The sequence below is a fragment of the Numenius arquata genome, chromosome 1 (assembly GCF_964106895.1).
Source record: "Numenius arquata chromosome 1, bNumArq3.hap1.1, whole genome shotgun sequence".
In the NCBI taxonomy this organism is placed as follows: Eukaryota; Metazoa; Chordata; class Aves; order Charadriiformes; family Scolopacidae; genus Numenius; species Numenius arquata.
Genome location: NC_133576.1, coordinates 46,995,179 through 47,008,441, shown reverse-complemented (window position 1 = coordinate 47,008,441; position 13,263 = coordinate 46,995,179). Strand labels below are relative to the sequence as shown.

Sequence of the window (13,263 nt, the reverse complement as noted above, 5' to 3'; positions counted from 1 at the left end):
TCCGTATGATTTTATATGGAACAAAAGCTAACGAGGATACACTTCACTAAAGCAGTATCCATACAACAACATCATCTCTCTTCTCTACAGGTTAGTAAGATGAAATACCAGTATTTATATGCAGTCACTGTACAGAGCTTTGATTTCTTCTTTTCAGTCTGGAAATTGAGAGAAGATTAAAAACTGAGCTTGAAAAATACATATATTGCAGTTTTCAACAACCTTTTCATATGTTTAGAAATACAGATTGTACATATGCAATATGTACATCTAAGATTAAAGGTCTTAACAGAGCAATATTAGATACAGACATCAGCACAAAATAAATGCATCTAGCCAGATCCCTGCATCATGCACAGTTTAATTTGTACTTAAATGGAGGTACATGATATTCCTCTGTATTTCTGCAATTAAAGTAATACTTTGCACTTATTTTGCTTATTTAACTTAAAATAGTTTAGAAGTGGTTTCCAAAATAGGTTACAGATCTTCCAGAAGATTGAGAAATAAACCAAGACCACACAAGCTATTGTCAGACCCTAGCTTGACTCTTCTGTTTCCTCATTTATGTTATCAGCTTCTATGCATGTAAATAATCTTTGGGGTTAAATATCAGCCACTCTTTCTTCACAAATTCTCAGTAGAAGAGAACACCCAAACAGTAACCTCAGACAAACTCAGGATGATAACCCCAGAGGACAAAAAGCAGTTAGTAACACTGAAAACTAGGAACAGTTGAAATAAGAGCAAAGAAAAAAAAAGATGCTAGACGCACATTACAGAAGAATAATTCTTTTACTTGTGTTTCAGCTCTGAACATTCATTCAAGAAATAACGGCATAAATGACAAATTCAACATGTCTTCTTCAGCCATCGTTAGCTACTTCTGTAGCTCTACCAGTCATCTACTCTTTGCTATTTCCTGCAGGAAGTTTCGGAAATATTCTCACTGCCTGGATATTTTCAAAGCAAGCACCCACAAAAAGAACACAGTACATTTACCTGGGAAACCTTGTCACTGCAAATGTACTTGTATGTAGCACAATGCCTTTTCTGGCTGCCTATTTTGCAAGAGGGTACCAATGGAGTTATGAATCCATAGAATGCAAAATAGCAAATCACCTTGGGACTCTCATTATGCACGTCAGTATGTATGCTACGATTATAATTTTATGTTCAACTGCTATAAGTCAGTATGCAACACTGAAGAAAACCAGTGACACACAATACTCTCAAGCAGTTAATGAAAACTTTTACAGATGTGTACTTGAAAAGTTTCGTCAGCCGAAATTTGCTAAATATTTGTGTATCATTATATGGTTTACTGTTCTTTGCATAACAGTAATAGCTATTATATATAATGCCAAGGCACGGACTGCGAAAGATTCTTACAGATGCTACAACATCATAGTAGAAGCTGGTGAATTTACCGCAAGGATTGCAAGTTGTGTTGCCACTGCATGTTTTTTTATATCTTTTATGACAGTTTTGTTGTCATACTATTGTCTTAACAAACATCTGAGTAAAATACAAAAAACCACCTGTATTGGAGAAAAACATCTGATTTACAATACAGTGAAAAGAAACATTCTTGTCATCCAGATGATATTAACTGTCTGCTTTCTTCCATATCATATTTTTAGGCCAATTTTTTATGTACTGCTTATAAATAATGACTGCCCGAGTCGCTATCTAGTGGAAATTAAAAATTTCCTTACTTGTCTTGCTGCTGCGAAGAGTAGTTTAGATCCAATTATAATCCTTCTGCTAGATAAAACATTTAAGAAAAGTCTGTATGGCCTGTTTACAAAATCCACACCAGAACACCACGAACGTAAAGCTGATATTTTCACTGAAGAGACTTCCAAAATATGAAGGAATATGGAAAGATTTTAGCACAATATAGGTAACAATAAACTCATTTTAACTACCTATAACAAGACTTTGATATGAAATGGTAAATGTTTAAATAAAATTATAACATATTACTTGTATATTTTTTCAAATGATCTTTGCTTGCTACATCAACATTAGCCATAATAAATCCAATATGTATATCCAAATGAATCCAACCAATTTATACAGTGAACTGTGTAACACCCCTTTATCCATGCAATATAAAAGATATTTTATGTTTGACCTATGAACAGTGTTTTCTACCTAAATAATCCAGGAAGAAGGCAAAAAGTAGGCTGACATTGAGAACCCAGATCTCTTTTCTCATCAGTAAGAGTCCCAGGTTTTGGACATGGGTTTTCTTCATAAAAAAGGCTGAACAGATGTTTTCTCTGGAATGGCTGAACCATGTATCAAAGGCTTAAGGAAGCAGGCAGAGAGCTACAAAAGACATTCAGGATTAAATGTGTTTTGTTTTTCCAGGCGTATTTGGTTAGAAGGTTGATTCCTTTTTTTCTTTTTCTTTTTTTTTTTTTTTATTTTTTTAAATGGGGAATGCACCATGAGATGCTAAAAGTCTTTAGTGCATAAAGAAAAGTTCTTGATGACATCTTATTCCAAAGTTCCTGAAAAATGCCATTATCTACTTCATCACATTAGGGTTTTGCTATAGGAACTGTTTAGGAGTAAAAACTGTGTTAAGAAATTATGCACTTTTTTAATTTTAGCCTTCACAGAAAAAGCTTTACTACAGCTTTGTACTAAAATAGCAGAAATGTCAGATTTAAGATTTCATTATTTTATCACCTTGCTCTGACATTTCCTATCATGGCCACAGTGTTACTGAAATTACATCTGCAACAGAGTGACTCTGAAGAGAAAGTTTTGATGGTGACGGATAATCTGCAGGGGTGAAGTTTCCTTCACAGATAAACACAAACTCTGGTGGCCTAAGATTTTACTTAGTGTTTGAGAAGAATGGGTTTTTTATATACTCTGTAGCATTGTCAGGAATCATTTTTCCTGCAGTCTCATCCACAGCAATCATGTTCAACAGCTGAGGCAGTGGCTTCTGTATTGATATGCAGCCTTTGCCTACTCAGGATACCGAACTCACCCAAAGTGCTATATACTTACTCCACTTCAAAGGTGGATTAACACGTCGCTCCAGAAGGCACCTCCTTCACAACAACGTTTAAATCCAGACCATTTATAGAAAAGTGCATAAAGCACAAAAGATCTACAAAATTGCAATATATATGAATGTACAATAATATTCAGTGAAGAAAAAAAGGATGAAAAGCATACATGCAGTTATTTCTAACCTCTGGTACTACTTATGATTAAAAAAAACCCAACAAAACAAATCACTGGAATTTCCATACTTCTAGACCAATCTTCTGAGGTAAATTCTATGGTTGAATTAGGAAGGCATAAATACTTATTATTTACCGGTATACAAAATATATTCAATGATAAACATTTAATGATAATTAACAGTATGAGAGCGGTGCAAAACAGAAGACTGTGGGTTGGTAGTGTTTTGGTTTTGAACTGTAGAAGTTATAATATCATGATGATTTAAGCATCGAATCATTTCTGCAGAAGACATTTCAGATTACATAATGGTCTCCTCATTTGTACAATCTTCCCTGCAAATGAGATTAAGGGCGTAAAAAGTGCTATAAAATACTAGGTATTCTGAGAAATCCTATCACTCACTCAAAACTTCAAAACAAAATGTAGTGAGCGTTTTTGTCTTCCCAACACTACTACTGAGTTCCATGACAGGTACACTAAACTGACCCACGTGCCAGCAGACACGAAATATTAGGTCTTCTCTAGGAAGGACCCCAAGACTTCATATCAGTTGACAGCTGCTTCATGTTCTGCAGAAGTTAAATAAAGATGTAAACAAAAAAGACAGAAAATCATAGGAATGTAGCGTTTTATTTAACACAATGTTATCTGTGATAATAGAATTTAGTGATTGCTTCTTTCACAGGATTCCAATGTCATGTTTAGCATATGACTTACAGAGAAACCTGAAGTAGGCAGCTTCGGGGTCTAATTCTGCAAGGCGCTGTAGAAAAATTGCTCTTTGAACACAGTCCTTGAGCATGGGAAGCTGGTTTGTGTGGGTGGGTGTTCGACTGTGCAACACAGCCAATGGCCCAGTACCTACAGTAGGACTGAATGAAGCAGTTGAAGTCCTCCAGACAACACAGTGCTGCTTAGATGACTGGGTTTAGATCTGTAGCTGTAAGTCTGAGTGAGTAAAGTTGTTTACTATCAATGTGTTCTTTTAATTTGCACAGGCCCAAACTGAGAACCCACTAACTTCTGTCCTTCCTTAAATACTATAGTGAATGCAATTGTTAGGATATCTCAGCAGTGTGCCTGCCTGTGGATGCTTTTCTAAATACAGTTTTTGATGGTAGCATAGATTTGAGTCATTCTTTCTCCACTTTTCTAGTCACAACCACTTGTTCCCCGGTGCTCCATTTATCAAAAAGGCAAGAAAACGGATGAAACTTTGGGAACTACAAATCAAATATAATTTTGCAATAGAGTTTTAGCAAGATCTCATTCCACCATTTCTATATAATACCACAAAATGATATATACTTTACTTTTTTCCTGTGTAGTCTGTTCATGATCATGTCTCCTTTAAATTTTTGAATTGCATCAAAGTTTTTCTTGTTTTAAGTAGTGGAAAACCTTTTGTGCAGTGCAGGCAATTTGAGAAAGTACAAATTGAGTAATACATTGGTCAAGCATTTGACAGAATAGTCATGGAGGAAAAATCCCCCAAAACAGAAAGGCACGAGGGAGAGACAGAGAAACACTTCAGCAAAACACAGCTCGTGCTAAACTTCTTGCACTGATTAGACATGCTGATGCCAAATCAGAAGTTAGCAGGTAACTTGTGAACTGTATTATAAAAAATAAAATAATTCATTTCCATAGCAAGGAACACAAAATCCTAAGGCAAATATGCATAGCACAAGGTTTGCATAGTAGTTTAAAAGACTGAAAGTGTCTGTCTACTTTTTGGTTAACCCATTCAAATGTGCTGCATGGGTGCTGCATGCTCATCTATCAGAAGATACGTGTTTTCTGGTGGGCTGCACAAATGACTTGAATATATAAACTACCTGGTCAGAGAGCATGTAGATGTTGAGCTTTAAGTAGGCCAAGCAGCATAAATATACGTATGTTCTTAGCAAAAATGGCTCTTAACACCCAGCAGCCAGCTAACAGTACACTAGGAAAAGGGCAGGACAAAACAAGAAACAGGGACTCTGAGATAGGAAGCATATGTATGGGAGCGGACATAAATGGGGGGAAATAGTACCACCTGAAGAAACATTTAGGAAAAAATACTGAAAGCTTTATTGTTGGAGCCTCTTCTGCATTGAATGAGGAACTGCTCCTCAGAAAAACAAGGCCAGATAGGACACCTTAATTCTACCTCTGCTATTGATTCTGCAGCCTTAATAGCCTTTTAACAATTTAATATTTAACAAAATCCTCACTAAGCAGTTGCTACTGGATCTCAAGGATTTAACAACTTCTAGAAAATACAGAAAAAGCACCAATTATTATTGAATGTCCCAACAAAGCATAAATCAAGTTCCATGCCAAAGTGAAATGAGTAGAAGGAAAGCAACATGCAACAGATTTCTTGTTTGGATATTCAAAGATTGGAAAGAGAAGATGGTCTTAAAGAGCAGCTTCTCTTCTAGTTATTTTTTTATATAGTTGAATGTATACTTCCATAAACACACACGAACTCATATGTACAAGCCTTACTAATTTCGTACATATACTCAGAAGTAGAAGTATAAGAGTCCAGAACTGCACTGACAGAGTCTGAAGTGCCTAACTACAAGCAGTTTAGACAATGAACAACAAAAGAGGTAACTGAGCGTGCTATCAAAATTCATATGGTTAATTAAGTTCCGAATAGCACATAAATCAGCATGCAAATCTATTCACAAATCAAGTCTCAGGTAACCTGGACCAACTAAGATTTGTATGTGACACCATGTATGTATATTTGTATATGACAACATAGTGCATAACTTTAGTCCTACTCTGGAAAGTCTTTTTACTTCCAGTCACAGAAATATTGGACTGAATCTTAACAGAAGAGAAGGCAGAATCTGTGGGGGTTTTTTGCTTTAGCACTTTTATCAATTTAGATGATTATGTGTTGGAAGCAAGCATTCATACCTACTGTGATAAATCTATAATCAAAATCTTGGATATCTACATTTAGCCAACAAGCTTGCCCTGAGTCCACATACACAATAATTTTACTGATCACGGAAACATATACAAGCACTCAAACTATATGGAAATCATAGAACAAAGTTGGAGTATTTGGAGTGAACTAAGGATAAAATCCCAGCACCTGAAGCTCTTGATGTGATTAAATTACTTTTGTATCAATTATATTAAAAGGTATTATTATAATAATATTACTGCAACTATATAAAATGCTACATAAGAACCACAATATAGGTTAACTGAACATTGTAAAACCTCTTGTTTTACTGATAAAAAGACCATTCCTTTGAATTTATTGCAATAATGAACAGGTGAAAAAATCTGCAATAAACACTACAGAAATGCAGTTTTTATAGAATGCTGTCCTGCTTCAGAACTTATACAGTAGTTAAAGAGTCTATTTCTTGAGCTGAATCACATTCCATTTTCAGTAACCAGCACAAAAGTCTTTTATCAAGATCAATGTTAGTCTATTCTCTTGCTAACAGGTAACTCAATAAAACTGTCATGACAAGATAAAACAACTTCTCCCACATGCTGAGAATATAGCAACTCAAGATTTCGAATGCTGACCAAATGTGACTGTGCTAAATGCACAATGCTGCTTTAGGTACTCCACACCACATTAACTGCCACAGGGACTGGAAATATTCAAGTTCACCTATTTATAACAAACCCATCACTTTCAGCTTTAAAATCATAATTATTAAAATAATTCTATAGCACAGAACTTAGGGAAGTTCAACGATCAGTGGTATCCTTTGCAGTTAAGAGTTGCAGAGGCATACTATTAATTTTTCTCTTTCTTGAAGAAAGATGACAGCTATAGAGCATATTTTGGTTACTTGTTTTTAGTTCCGTTAAATCTTGAGGTACGCATTATTGCCAGTAATAACCGTGCTGTCATATACAAGGGAACTATCTTCAGTTGTATTTATGTTAAGAGAAGAACCACTTTATAGCAGAGTTAACCCAACTTGTTACTTTTTTTTCCCTGAAGGTGAAGTAAGAGAAAACACTATTTTGCAGGACAGAATACAGTGAAGTGGAGATTTGGAAGAAAGAAAGAAGCCATTTTCCTCCTATTTCTTGGTCCTGCTTATAGGTCCCCTTCCCATTCATCACTTTTTAATGACTACATTAATGAAATACTTTCATTATTGTGTTATACTGACAGCTCACAAGAAAGTGGCTGACTTCAGTGACAAATGGTACTCAAACTCTAGCAGGTGTTTTATGGAAAAAGACAAGCATCTCATTTCAGACCCACATTACTCCCATTTCCCTTTTTTTGTTCTCTTACATAAAGATAATTCTGCATACAAACTACTGTGCAATAACATTCTATACTGGAAAAGGCCCCGTTTCAATGTTGCTATTTCAGTAGCCATCCTTTGGGTATTTCTGATGCAGCAAGGTTCTAAAAGAATAAAAAGAATGGCTGAGTCCTATATCACCAGGTTAGCAAAACAGGAATAAATCTTGTGGTAAGGGAAAAAGTTCTCAACATTCACATTTCTGATGCATAGCTGTCTTCCTGCATTAGCATTTTCTACTTTCCTTATCGTGTGATCCAACTTCCAAGCAGTGCATGAATGAATGCAGGATCACATTAACTGAAGGTGAACCAAAGGTGCAATTGTCACTGATTATAAAGCCTTTAAAGCAATGTTGAAGGGGGTCAAATGATATACAGAGGCTCAAGAAATGTCTGGTCTCACAGAGCACTGAAGGAAAGTAAGACAACTACAGACTATCTTGTTAAAGTTTTCATGTTTCAATGCTGTCATCAGAGGTGACTCTGGGGCATACGGGAGTTTATCAAGGGCTGCAGTTGTGCTCCAGAAGCTTCAGTAGATCTTGTCACTTACAGAAGTCAGGTAAGTTTCTGGCACCAGACTACAGCAAAGTGAAGTATTCCTGACTTACTCTTCCTAATCAGTCGGGAGCACAAAAGTGGCTAAAAGACACCTAATTCTTTACAGGGACTATAAGGTGCAAATTTTCCTGTGCATCAGATAATGATCAAACATTTTGCAGTTCAAAATATCATTCACAGAAAGCTTTAGCAGGGAAAAATGTAGTATGAGGATATCAACTTTACAGATTTTTAGTAATTCACTTTCATCCACTCAGATAATTTGGAAATTGGTCACTTAGTCTACTTCCTTTCAAAACAATGTCTACAGTGACATCTAGAGCTGGGATACTGCAGTTAGCTTAATAGGTTCTAAACCCAAACCCTGTAGTTATATTTCTGCACTGATTTTGCCAAAATGAAACATTGCCTGTTGGTTTACACTACTTTAGACTGATTTGAAGAGAGTCAAGCCCGCCTAGGTTAAAACTCCCAATTACTTACATTACGGTACTTTGGGATAGACTAGTTCCAAAAATATCCATAGAAATAGCACAAAATTCACGAGATCAAAAAGACTATGTACATACACTGTTCTTAAACATTCTATTTCTCCTCCCAAGCTTGCTTGTATTAGACATATTTTCATAATAATAGATGTTTAAGACTGTCTGCAAAAAGTAGATAATACTACCAATATTGCAGCATTTAACCATGACATCTCTCTGAAATCTTAGTTTGGATGAAGACTGTCATTATGCTGTCAAAACGATGCCATTAATCTACCAATTCCAGTTTAATTTATACACACATTTTCCTAACAAGAAAAAAAAGCAAGCAGATTTCATATGAATTTTCAAAAAACTAGAAATTAAACTGACTTTCAAAGAAAGTTGCAATCAAATGTATAAGTAATCTGTGAATAAAAGCCTCCTAAATGTTCTTTATTGATGGAATTAGAGATGGGCTTTAATCTTACATGACACAGTAACAGTAAACACACGCTCAGCAAATATAGCTTCCTTTTCTACAGCTCTCCCTTCCTCTAAATTACAGAAATCAAAACTCAGTTGTTTGCATTATTGTGGTGAAGAAAAAAAAAAAGAATTAAAAGCCCTTACCTTCACATCCCTGTGAATTATATTATTATCATGACAGTAACGTAGAGCTTCCAATATCTGTCTCATGTAATGACTGAAAAAACAAAGACATCATACATGACAAAACTGCAGGAAAAATTACTATATACATATAACAAACAAGTTTTAAGACTCTAATTATATAAAACCAATCAACCAACTTAACCTTAAATATTCAGAGTTCAGTAGAATGGAGTTTGTGTTTATAATAATGAATAATAAACTCTAAAGTTTGAGGATTATTCTGATTGAAGCCAAGGAAAATTAGAAAAGAAAAATCTGCATTTTCCATTTTGCAATTGTTCCAATGTTCAATAATTCTGTTTCATATGACAAAGAAGTCAGGACCCTTCAGTTTTTTTAACAACAAAACACGGAAAGGAAAAAATGTGAGTATCAGTGCCTGATTTATCTAGAAAGGGACAGAACCAAGATCTTGCCTTCCTAATGCAGATTGAAGACTAACTTCTTTCTCTGGTGTCCAAAGGATCACCTAACAGATTGCTAAACATACTAGAAAGCCAAGAGCACCCTGTCCTGCATCAGGCAGAGCATTACTAGTGGGCTAAGGGAGGCAATCCTTGTCCTCTGGAGGTTCCAGCTCGTTACAGGGAAACATTTTTGTCTAGCAACATAATTGTGCACTGCATCAAGTTGCCCAGGAAGGCTGTGAAATCTCCACCCTTGTATGTTTTCTAGACCTCATTGGACAAAGCCTTTAGCTTTGTTGACCCTGCAGGAGGTTGAAATAGAGACCTCATGATGTCTCTTCTAACCTGGCTTCTATGATGCTAAAAAAATCTACACAGTTGAGAAAAGCAAAGAATCTTATGGGCTTTGAGCTCAATTATCATGCCACTAGGACAATAGGTTTTGTTGTCCTTCTGCAATCATTCTATATAGAATCTTTGATTTTAGTTTACCTTGTAAGTGAAAAGTTGTAGTGACCATAAATAAAGTGATATATAAAAAAAGAAAAAAAAAAAAAAAAAAAGACGACTCCATCTAGCAAGACCAATAAATCCCACACCTGTCAGGGAAGTCACCTAACACCATTGTATAAAAGATCCATAAAAAGCAGAGACAGAGAGTTAAGTACTGGATGTGAAATACCTTTTTATTCCATAATTCCATCCAAATATACAATTAGTAAATGACAAAATGCTCCAAATTCTACTTTTATTATGCTAATTATTGTAATAAACATCCAGACTGTGGAAACAGGATTACTTATAGTATTCCAACTTTTAGCTAACAGATTATATCACAGTATATTCCATTCTTTTCCATTTATCCTGTGGGATTAATTAAAATTTTAATACATACCTGGCTACAGCCTCGCTGTACACAAATCCAGCATCTGCTCTCTTCACAATTTCAAAACACAGATCTGCTCCATCCATACTGCAAGTAAAAAGAAGAAAAAATGCTTAAGACAGATAACTACAATCAATTACATAAAAAATGCTCCAAAAATCTATTTACTCCACTTACATAAATCACATAAAATACTCTGTATACATGTACAATGCACTATTAACTAAAATAGTATTTAATAGGCAATCTAATAGAATATGGCTTGCCACAGGTTAACCTTTTCATGCTCCTCAGGTCATGTAACAGTTCCCTCAAAACATTAGCAAAACCGAACATTTCTTCTATTGCTTGAACTGCTCATTGGACAAGGTATGCAAGACAGCAGAAAGTCAATGCCCTGTACAAGAAAGCCCTGCAAGTTAACAATTAATGCATGATTATTACCTTAAGTGTGTTCTTAAAAGCATTACAAGTGCAACTCTATAACATTATAAAGACTGTAGGTAGTTATACAAAAATCTTACTCAAACTGAATTTTAAATGAAGAGTTTAAAAAATACTCTAGTAATGTTGTATAGTCTTTCCAGTTACAATTCTCATAAAGATAATTAAGGAGCCAAAAAAATATTTTACACCTCACAGCCTCACTGCAGACACCTGAAAAGTGACAGCACATATGTCACTAGCTCTGATACTTGATACTTTGTTCCTTTGCTTCCTAATTGTTTGTAGTCTTTCTGATAACCTAAATTCCCACAACAAGTAGCATGACACTTTTAGATACACGTATATTTATAGTCCTTAGGCTAAAATTAGACTACCATTTCTCTAAAACCAAAGCAACTTGGTGTGGCATAATTGCCCTCCTTTTCTTTCTCCTCTAAGTAACATATGGCAGATTTATATCTAAAAAACACTCATTGCTTGGTGGGGCAAGGAGAGAGTAGAAGACTTAACAGGAACAATAAAAATCATATATTATAATTCATGCTTAACAAGGCACTAGCAAAAATATTGATTGTAACATGCCATTTTCAGCCATCACACATTCCCTTTTTCTTCTCCACCAAAGACTTAAGGAGGGGAAGTTAAAAGAAGCAGGATTTGCAAGGTATCTAGAAAGCCAATGTTATCAGGGCCATTTTGGCAAGCTATCCAGAATAGCCACTTTTGCTTTATTACACACCTGCAATGCAAAAACTTCTGCTTTGGGCATCACAAGCAATGTGCAGAAGCTTTAATTCCCAAATAAATCCAAAAGGTATCCCCATGCAAAATACACTACAATGTGGACAGAGCACTGACGCATAAGAGAGACTGGTGGCCAAAAGAAATGCACATTCATTTAAGGAGGTGGAATAAAAAAAATCCTTGCCAGTTATTTGAGCTCCTGGTACCATCTTCAGATTTAACAAGCCCCACAAATAGGAAAACCCCTATTGCCAAACCATGACTGCTCATCACTGCATCAATATATGCCTCTGTACGTTTTTTTTCCCAGTAGTTTTTCTTGCTCATTTTCATGCAGCTAGTCCATATACATAGCTAAATATCACTCAGACAGAGAATATACCGTGCTGCACTATACAGAATCATAGAATGGTTTAGGTTGGAAGGGACCTTAAAGATCATCTAGTTCCAACGCCCCTGCCATGGGCAGGGGCACCTCCACTAGAGCAGGTTGCTCAAAGCCCCATCCAGCCTGGCCTTAAACACTTCCAGGGATGGGGCATTCACAACTTCCCTGGGCAACCTGTTCCACTGCCTCACCACCCTCACAGTAAAGAATTTCTTTCTGGTATCTAATCTAAATCCCCCCTCTTCCAATTTAAAACCATAGTTTTAATAATACATAGTACTGTACAGCAGCAATGGGGTCAGGTTCAACGAGAACAGCATAAATCTGGATTTAGCTAGCTCACTGGAAAAAAACCCTCATGTCAATCTCCCTTTTAATACTTCCTCCCAACAATTTTTTTCAGCTAGATGAGAACCAAAATTGAAACCTGAGCAACACCAAGCACCACAGAACATACAAAATGTATTATTAATTACCAAAAACTACGAGCTGTTATTCTCATGAAGCAGCAGAACCCTCTAGAAGACTAATTTCACTCTGACTTGTTATAAACTAGATGAATGCAGATCCAGAGGCATTCACGATTTTTAGCAGTATCAATAGTTGCTGAGACACTGAGCTGAGTGTCATTCCTTTACACTAACTTTTCTATTAAACAAAGCGTTTATAATCAAAATGGTCTTTAACATGTATTTCTACCTCCCACTTACACATATCAGCATTTTTAATTTAATAACAGTAAGTGGCAGTTTGAATTTTTTTGCAAATATTTTTTTATTAGCTTAAATTACATTGATATTAAAAATGGCTACAGACTGCGAGCAGTAACGTTTGAAAGTTTTACTCCACTAAGATGAGCTCTGTTGATCTCAAAAGCACAAATATATGGCAGGTGTATTTTTATCTCTGACTTCAATTGACTACTTTTTCAAGACAAAAATCTTATTTTAAGAGTAGATTTTTCTTTGTGTATAAACAGGGCTTGTATCAACTCAATGATGTTGAATTTTATCTGAAAATCTTATGAGACTTATTTAGCTGAGGCTGCAAAAGCAAGAGTCAGCCTCAGTTATAAGAAACCCCAGAAAATTCATTGCATTAATACACTAAAAAGTCGGCAATATCACAACCACTTTGAATATGAATTTGCAGAAACTGAAAGGCTTACGTGATGCCAG

At 35.6% G+C, this 13,263-nt stretch overlaps 2 protein-coding genes across 6 annotated transcripts in view; one reads left to right on the top strand and one right to left on the bottom strand.

The window, feature by feature from the left end:
• The window catches only part of CASK (calcium/calmodulin dependent serine protein kinase), a 215,905-nt gene that overhangs the window by 115,627 nt on the left and 87,015 nt on the right, over positions 1 to 13,263 (bottom strand). For all 5 annotated transcript variants that reach the window (XM_074149918.1, XM_074149927.1, XM_074149944.1 and 2 more), the window contains exons 4-5: positions 10,516 to 10,593; positions 9,172 to 9,244 (exon numbers count right to left, since the gene is read on the bottom strand). In XM_074149918.1, coding sequence (XP_074006019.1) covers positions 9,172 to 9,244; positions 10,516 to 10,593 — 151 coding nt within the window. The remainder of the gene's footprint in view (positions 1 to 9,171; positions 9,245 to 10,515; positions 10,594 to 13,263) is intronic.
• Positions 844 to 1,875, top strand: GPR82 (G protein-coupled receptor 82). Its single transcript, XM_074157734.1, has one exon. It carries the CDS (start codon positions 844 to 846, stop codon positions 1,873 to 1,875), a length of 1,032 nt encoding a protein of 343 aa, XP_074013835.1.

What these genes read in the sequence shown, in the direction of transcription:
- GPR82 (XM_074157734.1), top strand. Translation starts at nt 844, where the DNA reads ATGACAAATTCAACATGTCTTCTTCAGCCATCGTTAGCTACTTCTGTA.